We start from the raw sequence: 21,399 nt of genomic DNA, 5'->3' as shown, positions 1-21,399 counted from the left end.
AGTATATATGTCCTTTAATTTATGTGTTTGTCTGTAGCTATTTTCCACATAGCTACTCTGATGCCAAACCGAGAGAGTGACAAAGGCTGCTGTAACAAGAAACGACACATTGGCAACGATTTTGTCATGGTGGTGTACAACGACTCGGGAGAAGAGTACAAACTAGGCACCATAAAGGTACACAGGGGCACATGACCAATACAAAGAACTCCCACTGGATGCTCCTACTCTCTCCTGACATTTAACATCTGTCTTCCACCAGGGCCAGTTTAACTTTGTGGAAGTCATCATCAAACCTCTGGACTATGAATGTAACCTAGTCACCCTCCAGTGCCGCAAAGGTGAGTCATCTAATACTGTGGTTCCCAAACTTTTCTGGATCAGGGCCCTCTTGGAAAAACTCGAAAGTATTTGTGTGCGTGCTTTTTTTTTTTATAACAATGTTATATAAATTATTTGGGAACCCACTTCTATCCTCACAGCCCCAGGTTGTGAATTGCTGATCGAATGATCAGTCAGACAGAAGATCATAGAAACCAGCCAGGGTCATACCCGTCTCTGATCATTGTGAACCAAGTCTGGGCATAGTTGTTACTTATTTAAAGCTACCCTCTATTATTTGTTGTATAACAACCTCAGTCGTTCTGGACCTGGCTAAACTTACAACAGGCATACAGGGGAGACAGAGTGAACACCGGTGCACTGCTCGTTGCCACGATGCAAATTAGATTGATTAAAACCAATGTTTCAACAGTATAGTCTTCTCAGAGTTTGCTCTGAGGAAGTACAAACACACCACTCCTGGAGAATGCTCCACCACTGTGTTAGACACAGCCTGTGAAGAATGCCAAATGAGTGCAATTTGTCTCCCACGGCTGTGCGAGGTCACATGCATATCGTCTGAGTCAAAAAAACAAAAACAAGGACACGCCCCTTATAATTACAAAAATACTGACTTTTCTTTTTTTAAGGTTTTCTTTTGTTGCTTTTTGCCTTTATTGATAGATCAGCAAAGGTCGTCGGGATCGGGAGTCGAACCTGCGACATGCCGTCAGGCTAGGTGCCCGGACCGCTATGCTAGCCGTCTCTTCAGTGTGAACTTGAAACAGTCCAATCCTGTCAGTCCCATTAGCGACATGCACTGACTGATTTCATAGAGGGGAAATATGCTGGGTTACTCTGGGCGAATTTCGTCAATATGCCTACCGTAATTGAATTTGTCGTCGTATTCCGTTTGTTGCAGCCTTACACGTTAACATAAACATTATTGGGTAACATTCATTTTAAAAGCAACTCGTTCCATTAGATCGTTCCAAGATTACTACCAAAAAACTGAATTACTTACAGTTATCTACTGTGAAAAGTAACTTTTAGAGTACTTTTGTGTTACAGAAAATGAAAACAACTTTGCAAAAACCAAAATTGAGTTTGTACGACAAACTATGAGCAAAAGTGGCATGTACAGTGTCGTCATAAAAATGCCAAATCTACAGAGTAAAACATGTATCAGTCTAAACAATATAGGGCCCTATTTTCGCCACTTTAACCCATTCTGACCTGAGATCAGATTCATACGAGGTTTCCACTGGACACACACTGGTCTGATTAACCCATTCTGACCTGAGATCAGATTCTAGAAATGTCAGTCGCTCTTCGATTTTTCAAAAATAGCAGACCTACAAGCTCGTATCGCGCCACTCGGTGGCGCGATATGAGCTTGTAGATCTGCTATTTTTCAATAGCTAAAGCATAACATGATGCCGACACCAAAATGGGTGCCCGGTCAGAATGGGTTAAAGATATCCTTAAACTTATTCTTTCCCTTTTTTAACTATTTTGAAAAACATTTTTTAATAGTTAAAATCTACAAGCTCACAACGTGTCGATGTAGATTAGTCAGTAGCCTAGTTGAACAATTTTAAAATGTTTTCAAAATTGTAAAAAGGCAAAGAAGTTTATGGATCTCGGAAGGGGTATATAGCATGACGGAAATCTAAATGTAGAGTGAAACTATAGGATGCCAGGTAAACAAATTAACCATCATAACATGCTATCTAAATTACATTTTAACCTTTGCATTAAAACAGCAAGGTAGTTGTCAAGGCGAGGTCAAGTGCTTACGCTCTTGGAGTGAATGTGAAAAACGTTGACTGCATGTTGAAGACCAAAGTGCTGTGACATTCTGGATCATTCGGCGGGTCCTAACTGCACATGCTGCAAGAACTTGCTTAGATCTGGCTTTTTCGTTTCTTATCTCGCCCTCTTTCTCAGATTTGGAGGGCTTGGTCGACACGTCTGTGGCAAAAATTGTTTCAGACCGCAATCTGCCCCTGTTGGTCAGACAGATGGCTCTGCATGCAAATGTAAGTGGAACGGCATTTGTTGTTGTGATTGCTGCTCATGCGTTAAAGCTTCATTTTGTGATTATGCAAATGTAAGACACCATCTTTATCTCTCAAACGTAATCATTTATATACACTCAGAAAGCACACTACTACTCTCTCTCCCTCCCTCCAGATGGCTTCTTTAGTCCACCAGTACAGAGCCAACCCCTCTGATGCGTATGCCTCCAAGTGGCTTGCCAGGTTACGGCACATAAAGAGGATCAGGACTCGGGTATGTGCACTCAATTCAATTTTCAATTCAAAGGGCTTTATTGGCATGAGAAAACATATGTTTACATTGCCAAAGCAGAAAGAACAACACAGCAACACAATCAAAACAAAAATGATATACATTTGAAAGTCAGAATCTTCAATAGATCAATTTCTATGTACCAAGATCACTCGATGCAGGTATAGTGCAGGAATATACACAATGATTAGTCTTTAGGGTGGTTGTGTTCCATTTGATATCCTTCTCCTATCACAGCAACTCACACATCTTGCTGCTGCTGTGTTTGCACATTGTTGTACTTCGCCCAGCAGATATGGGAGTTTTTTGTCATTGGTCATGTTTTCAAAATCTCCGTGTGTGGTTGTAATCTGTGGGAAGTATGTGTCTCTGATGTCTTGGTACAATGGACAGATGGTTAGGAAGTGTAGCTTGGTTTCCACTTCATTTTGTGTGCAGTGGGTGCATAGTCTGTCTTCTCTCGGGATACAGGTCTGCCAATGACGGCCTTTCTCGATTGCGAGACTGTGCTCACTGAGTCTGTACCTAGTTAAGATTTTTATTTGTTTTGGGTCGGTCACGGTGCTCAGGTATTCTGCCACTGTGTATTCTCTGTTTAGGGCCAGATAGCATTCTAGTTTACTCTGCTTTTGTGTTGCTTCTTTCCAATGTGTCAGATAGTTTTCCTTTTGCTGTTTTATAATTTGGTTTATGCTGTTTTATAATTTGGTTTAGTCCAATGGGTTTTCTATCTCGTGGCTCTGTTTGTGTTTGTGTCCGGAGTTCCAGGGCCAGCTGGCTGAGGGGGCTCTCTCTCTCTCATACACACATTGTTTCCCCTTCTATCCATCCTTTTACATTATATATATATATATAATGTATTTCTAATTAGTCTTTGTTCTGTGTGTGCCCCCTCCCCGGCTCAGGCCCAGGAAGACATCCAGTCCCGTCCCACGCCAGGCATCTCGCTGACCCAAGGACACTCTCAGCAGAACAAGTCCTCATACCAGCAGAGCAGCTCCTCCAACGCAGAGGGGTCTGGTCAGAGAAAGAGGCTTGTCTCCACTGTGGACGACTTCACAGACTTTGTTTGAGTCAACACTCAACAGGGATGCATCTTTTTCTCCCAAGATTTACTGCTTCAGACTCTCTCAAACACACACACACACACACACACACACACTCCCACCCCTTGGATAAGATCATAATATTCACATGTGGTCCTGCAGGCATTCGGTGTGGGACATCATGTTTAAGGCTCTGCTTAGTATGGTATATTTTTCAAGAAGAAAAATCTTTTGAAAACGCTAATGCTTTGCACTTTTTAGGTCTCAGATATTTTGGCTGTGCAACAACATGACATGAGAAACTGTAGGGAACACTACATTTGAAGGCAGTGTGTGTTTGTGTGTACTGTAAATGTATGTGCGCGTGTGTGTGTGTGGAATAAAAGGAGCCTATGGAAAATGTTTAATGTTATAGTGATGTAGGTCTTCGTCCTGTGTACTGGTTGATGTCCAAATGTATGCAAGTGCAAAAGGAAAAACACTGTGGCCTCGGGTCTGACACCAACACCATAGTGGTAGACTTTAGCTGTCAAACTCTTTATTTGACTTTGTCAAGTGCAAAAGCATGGGAAGTGCTACGACTGCAAAATACAAGGAATACATACTGTAAAATGCCATATGGTACAAAAACAATGAAGACAAAAAAGCGCTTTAAAAATATTAGATTTTTAGCAAAGATTCATAACAATGTACTCAATACAACACATATCGACAAACTACAGAACATGCAGCTGGGCTTTGGCACTACGCTGTTGAATAGAGGGGGAAAGGGTTAATGAGGCACCAGTGTAGGAACCAGCTCGTATCCCAATGTTCTCTTTAAACCTGTGGCTAATGAGGACCTTTTTTTCCCCAGGCATGTTTATAAATGCTTTTTGGGATGTAGCGCTTCATTGAGGCTAGCAATATGAAACACCAGTGCTTGGACCTATATATATGCCAGCGCAGCACATTAACAATACTGATAATGAAACTGAAGAATATATACACCGAGAAGCACCAATATATACATATATTTACACACTGATTAAATTTGTCATTTTTTATGAACTATTGAAATGCATTGTTTAGTGTAAAACATGACATTAAGAGGACTTGGAGGAAAGGGGTGTACTTAAGGGAAAAAAATAGAACCTATACTCTAGGCTTTGGCATGCAGCAAACAATACAAATATCAACTGTACGTCAGTAACCGCAGCAATGGTCTCATTTTATTAACAGAAAGTACACACCTAGAGTGGCTACCTGCTTTTTGGCTGGAAGGATCAATGTTATCATGGGATGTCCTGGGACACCCAAACAATGTATCCAAGAGGTCCGAAACCACTACTACATAAATACACAGTATGCTTGTGATTCACCTGTCCGAAAGCACATGCTGACATACTATTTAGTATGCCAAATTACTTTTTTGTATGTCCGAATTAAGTGAAACCCTACTTGGTAGATCCTAAATAGTAGGCTTGAAAATAGCATAGGCCTTCCTGCGTTTTACGTAGTGCGTACGATGTACGTATGTGGTAACAGTAACCAGACTGAAAACCTTATCACCCCTATTTTGCTCCCCAGTTGTGTTGGGGATAAGCTTCGTATTGGGTCCCTGAGATGTGCCCACTGGACACAGGAAGTATGTGTCTTGGTATTACAGGCATGAGAATCACAAACAGACAACAAATTTCAAAACAACTGTTAGCGACTTCAATATCTTGATAATGCTCATTAGGATAGTCCTGTAATGTAGCCATTTAGACAGAAAACAACACATTGTTACAATTATGGCATTGGATTATCAGCTCCACTAGGAAATAAAGTGCTAGGTACAAAAATGAATTACTTGGTACGGTATAAACTCTTGGTGCATAAATGATGCAGAAGCTTTGGCAATGCTTTACGGTTACAATACAGTATGAGTGAAGCTTTATCTATTTGGTTTTGACACCAAGCTTATTACTTTTAGAAGACACAAACTCCCTCCCTTATAAAAAAAACACATCTACTTCAGAACAAAAGTGCTTTTAAATTAGAACCATACTGAATACAATACCAAACAATAACAAAAAAACATGTTGCAAAGATAATCAAGATCATTTTGTTTCCTGAAGGATTCAAATGTATGGGAGCGTAGCTTTATGATTGGAGAGAGGTCTCCTCAGACAAATCCATGTTTGACAGGCACAACTTCCTCCCTTGTCTTCTCATCTTTCTACTACTTTCTACTCTTCTTACTTTGAACTACTACAACATGCTACTTCACTTTCTCATCTCTTTCTCACTTATTACTCCATCACTACATCCTGGTCAATGGAAGACAACCGTTCTGAGCCCTGAACAACTGGCTACTGGGATCCTGAGGCGCACCAGTCTGCTAAATCCCCTTTTGTGTGTGTGTGTGTGTGTGTGTGTGTGTGTGTGTGTGTGTGTGTGTGTGTGTGTGTGTGTGTGTGTGTGTGTGTGCGTGTGCGTGTGTGTGTGTGTGTGTGTGTGTGTGTGTGTTTCGATACCTGTACCTAGTCCTGTGTTTGGTTGTTAATGCAGCATTGTGCAGCATTGTGTGCCTGTCGATTCCAGACCATTAAGACTCCCGGAGGAGACTGTTTTCAGACAGGCCACAAGTAACCCATGGTAACCTAAAAAAACAATATAGCTTCCTTATTCTTGCAATAATACATAGACAACATAATAACAATCAACACAACACAATACAAGAGACAAAACAAATGAGATACAAAAAGGCAAAACCTCTTATGCATCGTCTTCAGTCTCACTGTTTTCAGTTCAGTCCTACAGCTAAACACAGTTCCTCAGGTGAGCACAGCTCTGTGCTCTTGTCAAAGGCCCCCTTGTGACCTCCAGGGTCATGTGGGGACGGGGTCTGCTTGGGTCCAGAGACGTAAAGTATGGTAAAACATAGTGGATGTTTATAGTGGTAAATGATGACGTGCCGTTCTCTGTTACCAACTGGTGACCAGCACCTTGTTTTCAATGCCAACTAACACAGTCAAAGGCTTTTGGAAACATGGGGTAATGGATAATTGCTTAAAATATGACCTATTATTCCCTCTATTTCCATAGATTTGATTTGTCTCGTAGACTATCTGAAGCAGGTCCCCAGTATATACATTCCCTCTATTCCCTAGATTTAGAGATGGGCATCTGGAGACAAAACCTGCTGTCTCTCATCTCAACCCAGTGTTCACTCTAGAATCCTTATGTTTTCTTTCTATGTGAGCCATTCATTCGTCTCTGTCCGGGCACGCTGCGAGGGGATTCATCAGGGTTTGGGGTGCCCAGAGACATGCCTGTTTGGGTTGGGATGCACCTTGTTCTTGAGCGGCGGCGGCTTGCGTTTGCGCTTGCGTGTGGGAATGGTGGTGGTGTGAGCTGGGTGGTTGAACAGGCTGGAGGGGGGGCAGGGGGTCTCTCTCTCAGTGGGGGGGTCCCACTCCCGAGCTCCGAGCGGGTGGGCGGCGGGGGGGACGACTGGCGTGGGTGCAGGGGTTAATGGCACTGACGGAGAGGTCGGTGCGGATGCAGCCGTGGCTGTGCGCACAGAGCTGAGCATAGACGGAGTGGAAGGGCTTATTTTGGGCGCTAAGAAGAGGGCAGGGATGGTTTTAGAAGGTGTGGTGGCTGCAGTAGGCGCAGGGGTGGGTTTGAGCGACGAGACAGGGGTGGGAGGAGCTGTGGCAGTCTGCGCTCTGGAGGCCGAGAGAGGAGCCGGGGTGAGGGTGGCGGTGTGGGCGGAGGAAGGTCTGGGTTTGGAAAAAGCAGAGGGCGTGGCTATCGGAGTCTGCCTGGGGTTGGCTACAGTGTTCCCACAATCCTTTGCCTCTCCACTTCTTTCTTTCTTACGTCCCCTTTTGTCTTTTTCTTTACCCGCCTTCCGTTCTCTCTGTCCAGCAGAGTCCTTGTCATCTCCCTTTCCTTCCTTTCCTCCTCGTCTCTCTCCGCTCCTGCCTCTCTCCCCACCTCTGGCCCACCCTCGCTCCCTGCGTTTCCTCTGCACACGCTCCAGACAGCACTCTGTGTGGTACAGGTCCTCCGTCGCCATGGCGACCCGGTCCAGCTGCTGCAGCAAGGCGTCCAGGGTGGGGAGGAGCCTCCGCAGGGAGGCTTCCGTCTCCGCCCTCTCCCTCCAGCTGGCTCCTCCCACCATCACACCCGGACTCAGCCCGAGGCCCAGGCCCAGGCCCATCCCCGGGGCTTCAGTCAGGCTGCAGGGGCTGGAAGAGGCTGGACGCCATGAGGCCTCGGAGCCGGCGTCCGCGCTGTCCGGGGTGGGAGGCGACTCCGGGCCGTCCAGCGGGGGGAGGCAGAGGGACTTGCAGTCGCTGGTGGAGGAGGAGCGGGAGGGAGGCAGCTCCATGCCCTCGAAGCGCACTTTATGGCGAAACTGAGAAGACAGACAGAAAGAAAAGAGAGGGAGAACAAAAAAAGAGATGATTGTTAAGTTAAATAACTCAGAAACTACAAAACATTTCAGTTCCAGCATGTGTGCCCCTCAGTAAGCTGAATAATAAAAAGTGTGAATGGAGTTTCAAGGTTAAAGTGATTTTTTGACGTGCCAAAATCTGCCATTGAGCCCCATGTTAAAAGTCTCAAATTTGAAAGCACTATATTTCTAAAACTATGACACCTTTCAAAGATTCCTTTTCAGGCAAACATGTTCACCGTAAGATGAACCTAAGTAGGCTAGAATGGGGTTGCTAGGTGTAAGTATGTAGGACTAGCAGCATGCCAAAGTTTGTGCTATTGCCATAGAGAATGCATTGGGCGTTTAAGTTAAATAACTCATAAACTACAAAACATAAAAATAAAAAAAAGTTCCAGCATGTGTCTCCACAGTAAGCTGAATAATAAAAAGTGTGAATGGAGTTTCTAGGTGAAAGTGACTTTTGACGTGCCTATAGAGCTGCCATTGAGCCCCATGTTAAATGTCTCAAATTTGAAAGCACTATATTTCTAAAACTATGAAACATTTCAAAGATTCCTTTTCAGGCAAACATGTCCACCGTAAGATGAACCTAAGTAGGCTAGAATGGGGTTGCTAGGTGTAAGTATGTAGGACTAGCAGCATGCCAAAGTTTGTGCTATTGCCATAGAGAATGCATTGGGCGTTTAAGTTAAATAACTCATAAACTACAAAACATAAAAATAAAAAAAAGTTCCAGCATGTGTCTCAACAGTAAGCTGAATAATAAAAAGTGTGAATGGAGTTTCTAGGTGAAAGTGACTTTTGACGTGCCTATAGAGCTGCCATTGAGCCCCATGTTAAATGTCTCAAATTTGAAAGCACTATATTTCTAAAACTATGAAACCTTTCAAAGATTCCTTTTCAGGCAAACATGTCCACCGTAAGATGAACCTAAGTAGGCTAGAATGGGGTTGCTAGGTGTAAGTATGTAGGACTAGCAGCATGCCAAAGTTTGTGCTATTGCCATAGAGAATGCATTGGGCGTTTAAGTTAAATAACTCATAAACTACAAAACATAAAAATAAAAAAAAGTTCCAGCATGTGTCTCCACAGTAAGCTGAATAATAAAAAGTGTGAATGGAGTTTCTAGGTGAAAGTGACTTTTGACGTGCCTATAGAGCTGCCATTGAGCCCCATGTTAAATGTCTCAAATTTGAAAGCACTATATTTCTAAAACTATGAAACATTTCAAAGATTCCTTTTCAGGCAAACATGTCCACCGTAAGATGAACCTAAGTAGGCTAGAATGGGGTTGCTAGGTGTAAGTATGTAGGACTAGCAGCATGCCAAAGTTTGTGCTATTGCCATAGAGAATGCATTGGGCGTTTAAGTTAAATAACTCATAAACTACAAAACATAAAAATAAAAAAAAGTTCCAGCATGTGTCTCCACAGTAAGCTGAATAATAAAAAGTGTGAATGGAGTTTCTAGGTGAAAGTGACTTTTGACGTGCCTATAGAGCTGCCATTGAGCCCCATGTTAAATGTCTCAAATTTGAAAGCACTATATTTCTAAAACTATGAAACATTTCAAAGATTCCTTTTCAGGCAAACATGTCCACCGTAAGATGAACCTAAGTAGGCTAGTATGGGGTTGCTAGGTGTAAGTATGTAGGACTAGCAGCATGCCAAAGTTTGTGCTATTGCCATAGAGAATGCATTGGGCGTTTAAGTTAAATAACTCATAAACTACAAAACATAAAAATAAAAAAAAGTTCCAGCATGTGTCTCCACAGTAAGCTGAATAATAAAAAGTGTGAATGGAGTTTCTAGGTGAAAGTGACTTTTGACGTGCCTATAGAGCTGCCATTGAGCCCCATGTTAAATGTCTCAAATTTGAAAGCACTATATTTCTAAAACTATGACACCTTTCAAAGATTCCTTTTCAGGCAAACATGTCCACAGTAAGATGAACCTAAGTAGGCTAGAATGGGGTTGCTAGGTGTAAGTATGTAGGACTAGCAGCATGCCAAAGTTTGTGCTATTGCCATAGAGAATGCATTGGGCGTTTAAGTTAAATAACTCATAAACTACAAAACATAAAAATAAAAAAAAGTTCCAGCATGTGTCTCCACAGTAAGCTGAATAATAAAAAGTGTGAATGGAGTTTCTAGGTGAAAGTGACTTTTGACGTGCCTATAGAGCTGCCATTGAGCCCCATGTTAAATGTCTCAAATTTGAAAGCAATGAGCATTTGCGCCTGTCGTAGACATGCGCAGAGCAAGTTCAGTCAGGGAACCTCAGTCAGCGCGCCGGCGCTCTCATCCACATGATTCACTCAGCCAATCACACGCTCACCCAATCTCTTATACCGGCTACTTTAACTGAAGGTTTTGCATTCATCCTCCTGCTTGCTTGCTTGCTGCTGCTTTTTGTATACTGTGCGCTGCTGTATACAAAGTGCTCAATTCTACGACTGCTGCTAATGTCACCAGTCTCGCCATTGCTGTGGCGTCTGGGCGATTAGGCTATGCACTAAACGTTGCTTTCATACAATTCTGGTAAGTCAGTGAGTTTAATTGGTTGGAAGAACGTGCACTGCTTTTGTTCACCGACGGAAATAACCTAGATTAAGTTGAAGCTGCTGCTTAAATGTCCTCCTCTGTTGCCATTTGTATCGTTGTGCCTCGATCACACCGAGATCGCTTTTTTTTTGTTAGCCAATGAATTTCACGTCGGGTCCTGTCCTGCTCACAGCACTAGTCAAGGAAGCAGCTTACTTGCCGTCTGCTCTGCTTTCCGCCGTTCTTCACATGTAAATCCAGGCCAAAGTTTATAATCCGTTTTATGACTGGTCACGCTTGGTGCGCATTCTTGTCTTGGCTGCTACTAGTCAATATGTGGACGTAATATAGATTCAAGGCAACGGGATTAAAAGCATGCATTTGTCCACAGTGTAGAGTAGGAGAGTGGCAACACGCTTTGTATAGTTCCAACATTGTTCCTTGGCTGGAACTATCCCTTGAGATAGAACGAGCACTTCCGCATTCCATTGTTGCCAAGTGAGTCAACACTAATGTCGCCACTATTACTAGTTTACTCGGAGTATGTCCGCATCGCGTCTGTCAGGTATGTTGCCACGTCTGCACATTAAAAGCGTCTTGGGCTTGTTTTATTTAAGTCACTTGCCGGGTCTGTTGTTGTTTAAACCCGCGGTTCATTCAAGGCACCCTCAATTTTATATGATGATAAACTTATTTGACGTCGTTGGATTGTTTTCATAATGATTCAAGATAGTTTTGTGGCTTGTTTTCGTTGACCCAGCTGCTTGTCTCTTCCAATATGGCAACACAAGTTCTCTGATCAGAATGAAACGTCCAATGCAGCATCAGTTAGAAGTAAATGGAGTTGACCAGAGCAACTGAGAGAGCATTGAGGTTGCTCTTGGTTGCATAGGCCCACATGGCACTTGGGTCCCAAGGAATATTTCAGTGTGAATTGTACCGTATCATGCACCTAGTGTTGGGCAGAGCCATGCTGGATATTATTATTTTTATTTTTTGGCTGGAGGAATCAATATCATGCCATTGATTCATGCTAACTACCTATAAACTAATTGATCCTGCTGTTCAAATAAATGATTTACCTGGCTATAAGGTGGATGCTTGCACATTCAGGAATCTCAATTTTTTTTAGTAGGCCTATTATGAGGTATTTAGGATGCGAATTGATAGTGATAGTGGGTGCCCCCCCGCCCCACTGGCCCCAGTGCGGGAGCGCACTCGTCCATTTGTTTGCATTGCACAGTGCGCTATTTCCGAACGCGCCCATTGTGTCAGTGGGTGCTTCAGGCCTCAAGCACCCCGACTCGATGCCTATGCCTACTCTTGGAGAAATAGGCGGCAAGGGTTACAGCAGAGCCATCTAATAGAAGAGTTACGATGAGCGGGCAGAAACCGAGCACTGTTCATGCAGCCTGAAAGGCGGACAAGTGGAGTTTCAAATACATTGTTTTCAACGACGGCAGTGCAAATAAGAAGCTATTTAGGCATGTGTGCAACATGACATGTTTTAAAAGTATTATTCAGGACGACTAAAGTCTCTGTAATGTGTTTGTCATACGATTACTACAAACAATCTAAAATAATGGATTTAAGAATACTAAAGCTGGGCTGTTGCCTGGGTCAGGCATTTCTGCCTACTTCTGTCCTTCTACCCATTTGTAGAAGAAGAGCCGCGCCATTGAACTGGCCCCATGAAGTGAACTGAGTTTCGTAACTCCGTCTTACTCTATGGGTCTGTTTTACAGGTAAGTACTTATGGTGCTCCAGGGAAGTGTTTAACATTAAATAAAACGCACAGTCTGTCTTTAAAGACAGGAATTGGCTCATTGCTAACATTTCTGCTATGCTTAGCCCAGGAACAGAGGCGTCGTGTTTCCTATGCTCAGCCAGGAAAAGAGGTATGGCGTTACCACGCTGCTAACACTGCTGCTAAATGATTGATTTGAATTCTATCAGTGTTACGGCTTAGATGATACTACACTGTGACTGAAGCTAATTTGCCTTAACGTCAACTTTAGCTATATCCATGTCTTTTTAAAGCGATTCATAGCTGTTCTCATGCTGCTTCTGTCTCCATTTCCTGAGCGACAGCCTTTATACTGATGAGATGAACCTTGGATGCTGGGAAGGTCCTCCCTGTGGGTTGCCGCATACAGTCTTCATCGCAGCTGCAGCCATTATCGGATAGGCTCACATTGGTGGTATACGTGGTTCTGCTGCTACTGAAACCATGAGGCAGGTCATCAGTTAATCAATCCGCATCTTCACCTAGGCTGCTTTTGTTCTATTAATTCTATATTCACATGCAGTCGCTCAGCCACCTAAGTAGTGTTTCGGTTGAAACATCTGTATCCTTGATATGTTGACATGGACGCAGCTCCTTCTACGGTCTTGGGGGAAGAGTATGAAGGGAGATGGGTTGCAGATAAATGGCTGAATTTAATACTTGCCGGCAGATGCAAGTCTTCCGTGTTATTTGAGCTACCTTATAAGCAGCGGTAGCATGCTTTGGTCGGATAAAAACCTGGGATGGGAAACGGATCAGTCATAATGAAGGGATCTGCATCACCCATCAATAAGGACGCTCCTCTGTTCCATCTATCGACACGTTACTCAGTGGTATAACTTGGATCTGTGTTATGGATTATTTCATTCTAAGAGCTGTCTAATTCCAGGTTCGTCAACGTAGAGATGCTTGTCCTGTTTAATTTCATGTTCTAGCTCAGAGGCCATGCTGATGGTTTCGAAGCTGCCTGGTAACCTTAAATCAAACCATGGTAAATTATTCCTGCCTTCTCTTAATTGCAGCTGCAAGCTCATGAGGTTACAGTATGTTGCAGGGTCCTATTCATCTTTCCAAGTTGCTTTCTGTGTATCCTATCATAGTAGTGCTTTTAGTTAATTGTTTTAAATCTCAAAGGCATTATAACTGGCGTTCAGCTTTACTCCAGATTTTCAGTGATTATTTGTTTAATACCTTCTATGTGGTGAATCCTATGCATGATATTTCCACTTCTGACTTTGCTTGGATGCCCACCATAAAATCACTCAAACAACTCATTTCATTTGTGACAGCAACTAACACTAGTCTTGTCCTCTCTCTTCCATGCCTCATTTTCTGCCATGCTGTCCATCCGCAATGTCATGAGCCCCTATTCATGATGGATTCCGGGAAGCCATGGCCGGTCCTGCAAAAGCTGCTTCTTCTGCGTCAAGGCTGTGGGCTGCCTCCTAATCGCTACACGTCACACTCTTTAGGATCGGCACAGCAGCACCAAAAGTTCCAAATGCTACACTCTACAAGCTTGGGCTGGTGGTCTTCTGCAGCTGATGAAAGCTATGCTCTGCTAAACTTGAATGCTTTTTTCAGGCTCAGAACTAATGAGCTCTGAATTATGTTGGTTACGTTGCTGCTGCTACATGTATTCATTATTTTGCTCCTTATGCTGCAGGATCTTATTAATACTCTTAAAACAGTTTTTCTGCATGATCTTTCTGTTTCTTAGGCCGGTGGTCTCTGCTGCTTACGAAAGCTATGTTAGACTAGTCTTGAAAGATATTTTACAGGCTAAAATACTAACTAGTCGCGAATAGTGTGTTATTTGCTACAGATTTTTTCTTACTTACTACAGAAGTACAATTAATTCTTAAAACTGTATTTTGCATATTACTGTGGCAGAACTTGCAGCGTTGCCGCATCATGATCATGCATGCGATCATGTTGCACGCTAAAATTTGCAGCTCCAGGTGGTAGACTACTGGGTACTGATTTCAGATATTAATGATAACGATAGAATGTCCCTTTCGGTGATCCTGGTCGGGTTGGGTTATTTGCGCAGTGAACCAGGACACCGTTTAGGACTCCTGGATTTCAGGGATCAACAGGCGCTGTACTGTTGAACACATCGACCTAGTCATCACATAATGCTAGAACAGGCGCTGTACTGTTGAACAGGCGCTGTACTGTTGAACACATTGACTAGTCATCACATAATGCTAGCATGACCTATGCCTGATCTATGACCCATGTCTCTGCGTGGAATGGATATCGGTATGGTCTTCCTGTTTCAGGAAACAACAGGTGCTCTGTTGTACACATGTATAGCTTAGGGTTGGTGATGATCTGCTTTTTGGGGGTTTCGGATGTTTCGCGCTGTTGGGGGATTCAGAGTCCCTATGGTCGGGACTGATGCGCTTGACCTGAGTACCTAAAAAGCAGATCCAATACATCGCCAAACCATAATAAATATATTGCATTGACTATCCTATATCAATAAATATATATATTACATCCTCCTTGAGTTGTCTGACTGAAATGAGCATTTGCGCCTGTCGTAGACATGCGCAGAGCAAGTTCAGTCAGGGAACCTCAGTCAGCGCGCCGGCGCTCTCATCCACATGATTCACTCAGCCAATCACACGCTCACCCAATCTCTTATACCGGCTACTTTAACTGAAGGTTTTGCATTCATCCTCCTGCTTGCTTGCTTGCTGCTGCTTTTTGTATACTGTGCGCTGCTGTATACAAAGTGCTCACCCACCTCCACCCCAGCTACCACCTGTCGTTTTGGATCTACTGTTTAGGTACGGGGGATTCAGAGTCCCTATGGTCGGGACTGATGCGCTTGACCTGAGTACCTAAAAAGCAGATCCAATACATCGCCAAACCATAATAAATATATTGCATTGACTATCCTATATCAATAAATATATATATTACATCCTCCTTGAGTTGTCTGACTGAACTATATTTCTAAAACTATGAAACATTTCAAAGATTCCTTTTCAGGCAAACATGTCCACCGTAAGATGAACCTAAGTAGGCTAGAATGGGGTTGCTAGGTGTAAGTATGTAGGACTAGCAGCATGCCAAAGTTTGTGCTATTGCCATAGAGAATGCATTGGGCGTTTAAGTTAAATAACTCATAAACTACAAAACATAAAAATAAAAAAAAGTTCCAGCATGTGTCTCCACAGTAAGCTGAATAATAAAAAGTGTGAATGGAGTTTCTAGGTGAAAGTGACTTTTGACGTGCCTATAGAGCTGCCATTGAGCCCCATGTTAAATGTCTCAAATTTGAAAGCACTATATTTCTAAAACTATGAAACATTTCAAAGATTCCTTTTCAGGCAAACATGTCCACCGTAAGATGAACCTAAGTAGGCTAGAATGGGGTTGCTAGGTGTAAGTATGTAGGACTAGCAGCATGCCAAAGTTTGTGCTATTGCCATAGAGAATGCATTGGGCGTTTAAGTTAAATAACTCATAAACTACAAAACATAAAAATAAAAAAAAGTTCCAGCATGTGTCTCCACAGTAAGCTGAATAATAAAAAGTGTGAATGGAGTTTCTATGTGAAAGTGACTTTTGACGTGCCTATAGAGCTGCCATTGAGCCCCATGTTAAATGTCTCAAATTTGAAAGCACTATATTTCTAAAACTATGAAACATTTCAAAGATTCCTTTTCAGGCAAACATGTCCACCGTAAGATGAACCTAAGTAGGCTAGTATGGGGTTGCTAGGTGTAAGTATGTAGGACTAGCAGCATGCCAAAGTTTGTGCTATTGCCATAGAGAATGCATTGGGCGTTTAAGTTAAATAACTCATAAACTACAAAACATAAAAATAAAAAAAAGTTCCAGCATGTGTCTCCACAGTAAGCTGAATAATAAAAAGTGTGAATGGAGTTTCTAGGTGAAAGTGACTTTTGACGTGCCTATAGAGCTGCCATTGAGCCCCATGTTAAATGTCTCAAATTTGAAAGCACTATATTTCTAAAACTATGACACCTTTCAAAGATTCCTTTTCAGGCAAACATGTCCACAGTAAGATGAACCTAAGTAGGCTAGAATGGGGTTGCTAGGTGTAAGTATGTAGGACTAGCAGCATGCCAAAGTTTGTGCTATTGCCATAGAGAATGCATTGGGCGTTTAAGTTAAATAACTCATAAACTACAAAACATAAAAATAAAAAAAAGTTCCAGCATGTGTCTCCACAGTAAGCTGAATAATAAAAAGTGTGAATGGAGTTTCTAGGTGAAAGTGACTTTTGACGTGCCTATAGAGCTGCCATTGAGCCCCATGTTAAATGTCTCAAATTTGAAAGCACTATATTTCTAAAACTATGAAACATTTCAAAGATTCCTTTTCAGGCAAACATGTCCACCGTAAGATGAACCTAAGTAGGCTAGAATGGGGTTGCTAGGTGTAAGTATGTAGGACTAGCAGCATGCCAAAGTTTGTGCTATTGCCATAGAGAATGCATTGGGCGTTTAAGTTAAATAACTCATAAACTACAAAACATAAAAATAAAAAAAAGTTCCAGCATGTGTCTCCACAGTAAGCTGAATAATAAAAAGTGTGAATGGAGTTTCTAGGTGAAAGTGACTTTTGACGTGCCTATAGAGCTGCCATTGAGCCCCATGTTAAATGTCTCAAATTTGAAAGCACTATATTTCTAAAACTATGAAACATTTCAAAGATTCCTTTTCAGGCAAACATGTCCACCGTAAGATGAACCTAAGTAGGCTAGTATGGGGTTGCTAGGTGTAAGTATGTAGGACTAGCAGCATGCCAAAGTTTGTGCTATTGCCATAGAGAATGCATTGGGCGTTTAAGTTAAATAACTCATAAACTACAAAACATAAAAATAAAAAAAAGTTCCAGCATGTGTCTCCACAGTAAGCTGAATAATAAAAAGTGTGAATGGAGTTTCTAGGTGAAAGTGACTTTTGACGTGCCTATAGAGCTGCCATTGAGCCCCATGTTAAATGTCTCAAATTTGAAAGCACTATATTTCTAAAACTATGACACCTTTCAAAGATTCCTTTTCAGGCAAACATGTCCACAGTAAGATGAACCTAAGTAGGCTAGAATGGGGTTGCTAGGTGTAAGTATGTAGGACTAGCAGCATGCCAAAGTTTGTGCTATTGCCATAGAGAATGCATTGGGCGTTTAAGTTAAATAACTCATAAACTACAAAACATAAAAATAAAAAAAAGTTCCAGCATGTGTCTCCACAGTAAGCTGAATAATAAAAAGTGTGAATGGAGTTTCTAGGTGAAAGTGACTTTTGACGTGCCTATAGAGCTGCCATTGAGCCCCATGTTAAATGTCTCAAATTTGAAAGCACTATATTTCTAAAACTATGAAACATTTCAAAGATTCCTTTTCAGGCAAACATGTCCACCGTAAGATGAACCTAAGTAGGCTAGAATGGGGTTGCTAGGTGTAAGTATGTAGGACTAGCAGCATGCCAAAGTTTGTGCTATTGCCATAGAGAATGCATTGGGCGTTTAAGTTAAATAACTCATAAACTACAAAACATAAAAATAAAAAAAAGTTCCAGCATGTGTCTCCACAGTAAGCTGAATAATAAAAAGTGTGAATGGAGTTTCTAGGTGAAAGTGACTTTTGACGTGCCTATAGAGCTGCCATTGAGCCCCATGTTAAATGTCTCAAATTTGAAAGCACTATATTTCTAAAACTATGAAACATTTCAAAGATTCCTTTTCAGGCAAACATGTCCACCGTAAGATGAACCTAAGTAGGCTAGAATGGGGTTGCTAGGTGTAAGTATGTAGGACTAGCAGCATGCCAAAGTTTGTGCTATTGCCATAGAGAATGCATTGGGCGTTTAAGTTAAATAACTCATAAACTACAAAACATAAAAATAAAAAAAAGTTCCAGCATGTGTCTCCACAGTAAGCTGAATAATAAAAAGTGTGAATGGAGTTTCTATGTGAAAGTGACTTTTGACGTGCCTATAGAGCTGCCATTGAGCCCCATGTTAAATGTCTCAAATTTGAAAGCACTATATTTCTAAAACTATGAAACATTTCAAAGATTCCTTTTCAGGCAAACATGTCCACCGTAAGATGAACCTAAGTAGGCTAGTATGGGGTTGCTAGGTGTAAGTATGTAGGACTAGCAGCATGCCAAAGTTTGTGCTATTGCCATAGAGAATGCATTGGGCGTTTAAGTTAAATAACTCATAAACTACAAAACATAAAAATAAAAAAAAGTTCCAGCATGTGTCTCCACAGTAAGCTGAATAATAAAAAGTGTGAATGGAGTTTCTAGGTGAAAGTGACTTTTGACGTGCCTATAGAGCTGCCATTGAGCCCCATGTTAAATGTCTCAAATTTGAAAGCACTATATTTCTAAAACTATGACACCTTTCAAAGATTCCTTTTCAGGCAAACATGTCCACAGTAAGATGAACCTAAGTAGGCTAGAATGGGGTTGCTAGGTGTAAGTATGTAGGACTAGCAGCATGCCAAAGTTTGTGCTATTGCCATAGAGAATGCATTGGGCGTTTAAGTTAAATAACTCATAAACTACAAAACATAAAAATAAAAAAAAGTTCCAGCATGTGTCTCCACAGTAAGCTGAATAATAAAAAGTGTGAATGGAGTTTCTAGGTGAAAGTGACTTTTGACGTGCCTATAGAGCTGCCATTGAGCCCCATGTTAAATGTCTCAAATTTGAAAGCACTATATTTCTAAAACTATGAAACATTTCAAAGATTCCTTTTCAGGCAAACATGTCCACCGTAAGATGAACCTAAGTAGGCTAGAATGGGGTTGCTAGGTGTAAGTATGTAGGACTAGCAGCATGCCAAAGTTTGTGCTATTGCCATAGAGAATGCATTGGGCGTTTAAGTTAAATAACTCATAAACTACAAAACATAAAAATAAAAAAAAGTTCCAGCATGTGTCTCCACAGTAAGCTGAATAATAAAAAGTGTGAATGGAGTTTCTAGGTGAAAGTGACTTTTGACGTGCCTATAGAGCTGCCATTGAGCCCCATGTTAAATGTCTCAAATTTGAAAGCACTATATTTCTAAAACTATGAAACATTTCAAAGATTCCTTTTCAGGCAAACATGTCCACCGTAAGATGAACCTAAGTAGGCTAGAATGGGGTTGCTAGGTGTAAGTATGTAGGACTAGCAGCATGCCAAAGTTTGTGCTATTGCCATAGAGAATGCATTGGGCGTTTAAGTTAAATAACTCATAAACTACAAAACATAAAAATAAAAAAAAGTTCCAGCATGTGTCTCCACAGTAAGCTGAATAATAAAAAGTGTGAATGGAGTTTCTAGGTGAAAGTGACTTTTGACGTGCCTATAGAGCTGCCATTGAGCCCCATGTTAAATGTCTCAAATTTGAAAGCACTATATTTCTAAAACTATGAAACATTTCAAAGATTCCTTTTCAGGCAAACATGTCCACCGTAAGATGAACCTAAGTAGGCTAGAATGGGGTTGCTAGGTGTAAGTATGTAGGACTAGCAGCATGCCAAATTTTGTGCTATTGCCATAGAGAATGCATTGGGCGTTTAAGTTAAATAACTCATAAACTACAAAACATAAAAATAAAAAAAAGTTCCAGCATGTGTCACAACAGTAAGCTGAATAATAAAAAGTGTGAATGGAGTTTCTAGGTGAAAGTGACTTTTGACGTGCCTATAGAGCTGCCATTGAGCCCCATGTTAAATGTCTGAAATTTGAAACCACTATATTTCTAAAACTATGAAACATTTCAAAGATTCCTTTTCAGGCAAACATGTCCACCGTAAGCTGAACCTAAGTAGGCTAGAATGGGGTTGCTAGGTGTAAGTATGTAGGACTAGCAGCATGCCAAAGTTTGTGCTATTGCCATAGAGAATGCATTGGGCGTTTAAGTTAAATAACTCATAAACTACAAAACATAAAAATAAAAAAAAGTTCCAGCATGTGTCTCCACAGTAAGCTGAATAATAAAAAGTGTGAATGGAGTTTCTAGGTGAAAGTGACTTTTGACGTGCCTATAGAGCTGCCATTGAGCCCCATGTTAAATGTCTGAAATTTGAAAGCACTATATTTCTAAAACTATGAAACATTTCAAAGATTCCTTTTCAGGCAAACATGTCCACCGTAAGATGAACCTAAGTAGGCTAGAATGGGGTTGCTAGGTGTAAGTATGTAGGACTAGCAGCATGCCAAAGTTTGTGCTATTGCCATAGAGAATGCATTGGGCGTTTAAGTTAAATAACTCATAAACTACAAAACATAAAAATAAAAAAAAGTTCCAGCATGTGTCTCCACAGTAAGCTGAATAATAAAAAGTGTGAATGGAGTTTCTAGGTGAAAGTGACTTTTGACGTGCCTATAGAGCTGCCATTGAGCCCCATGTTAAATGTCTCAAATTTGAAAGCACTATATTTCTAAAACTATGAAACATTTCAAAGATTCCTTTTCAGGCAAACATGTCCACCGTAAGATGAACCTAAGTAGGCTAGAATGGGGTTGCTAGGTGTAAGTATGTAGGACTAGCAGCATGCCAAAGTTTGTGCTATTGCCATAGAGAATGCATTGGGCGTTTAAGTTAAATAACTCATAAACTACAAAACATAAAAATAAAAAAAAGTTCCAGCATGTGTCTCCACAGTAAGCTGAATAATAAAAAGTGTGAATGGAGTTTCTAGGTGAAAGTGACTTTTGACGTGCCTATAGAGCTGCCATTGAGCCCCATGTTAAATGTCTCAAATTTGAAAGCACTATATTTCTAAAACTATGAAACATTTCAAAGATTCCTTTTCAGGCAAACATGTCCACCGTAAGATGAACCTAAGTAGGCTAGAATGGGGTTGCTAGGTGTAAGTATGTAGGACTAGCAGCATGCCAAATTTTGTGCTATTGCCATAGAGAATGCATTGGGCGTTTAAGTTAAATAACTCATAAACTACAAAACATAAAA

General features: G+C 41.4%; 2 protein-coding genes across 2 annotated transcripts in view; one reads left to right on the top strand and one right to left on the bottom strand.

Annotated features, from left to right (window-relative positions):
* The window catches only part of tsc2 (TSC complex subunit 2), a 39,825-nt gene extending 35,719 nt beyond the window's left edge, over nucleotides 1–4,106 (top strand). The window contains 5 exon segments of the mRNA XM_083766252.1: nucleotides 38–177; nucleotides 263–341; nucleotides 2,272–2,363; nucleotides 2,518–2,616; nucleotides 3,540–4,106. Of these exon segments, the coding sequence (XP_083622378.1) occupies nucleotides 38–177; nucleotides 263–341; nucleotides 2,272–2,363; nucleotides 2,518–2,616; nucleotides 3,540–3,707 (578 nt within the window). The 3' untranslated portion in view covers nucleotides 3,708–4,106.
* Nucleotides 4,107–4,196: 90 nt separating this feature from the next.
* pkd1a (polycystic kidney disease 1a) overlaps nucleotides 4,197–21,399 on the bottom strand; it is a 114,782-nt gene continuing 97,579 nt past the window's right edge. The window contains exon 53 of the mRNA XM_083766251.1: nucleotides 4,197–8,073. Within this exon, the coding sequence (XP_083622377.1) occupies nucleotides 6,952–8,073 (1,122 nt within the window). The 3' untranslated portion in view covers nucleotides 4,197–6,951. The remainder of the gene's footprint in view (nucleotides 8,074–21,399) is intronic.

The sequence above is a fragment of the Protomyctophum parallelum genome, assembly GCF_964188405.1.
Source record: "Protomyctophum parallelum genome assembly, chromosome: 5".
In the NCBI taxonomy this organism is placed as follows: Eukaryota; Metazoa; Chordata; class Actinopteri; order Myctophiformes; family Myctophidae; genus Protomyctophum; species Protomyctophum parallelum.
This window is presented reverse-complemented; position numbering and strand designations above follow the sequence as displayed.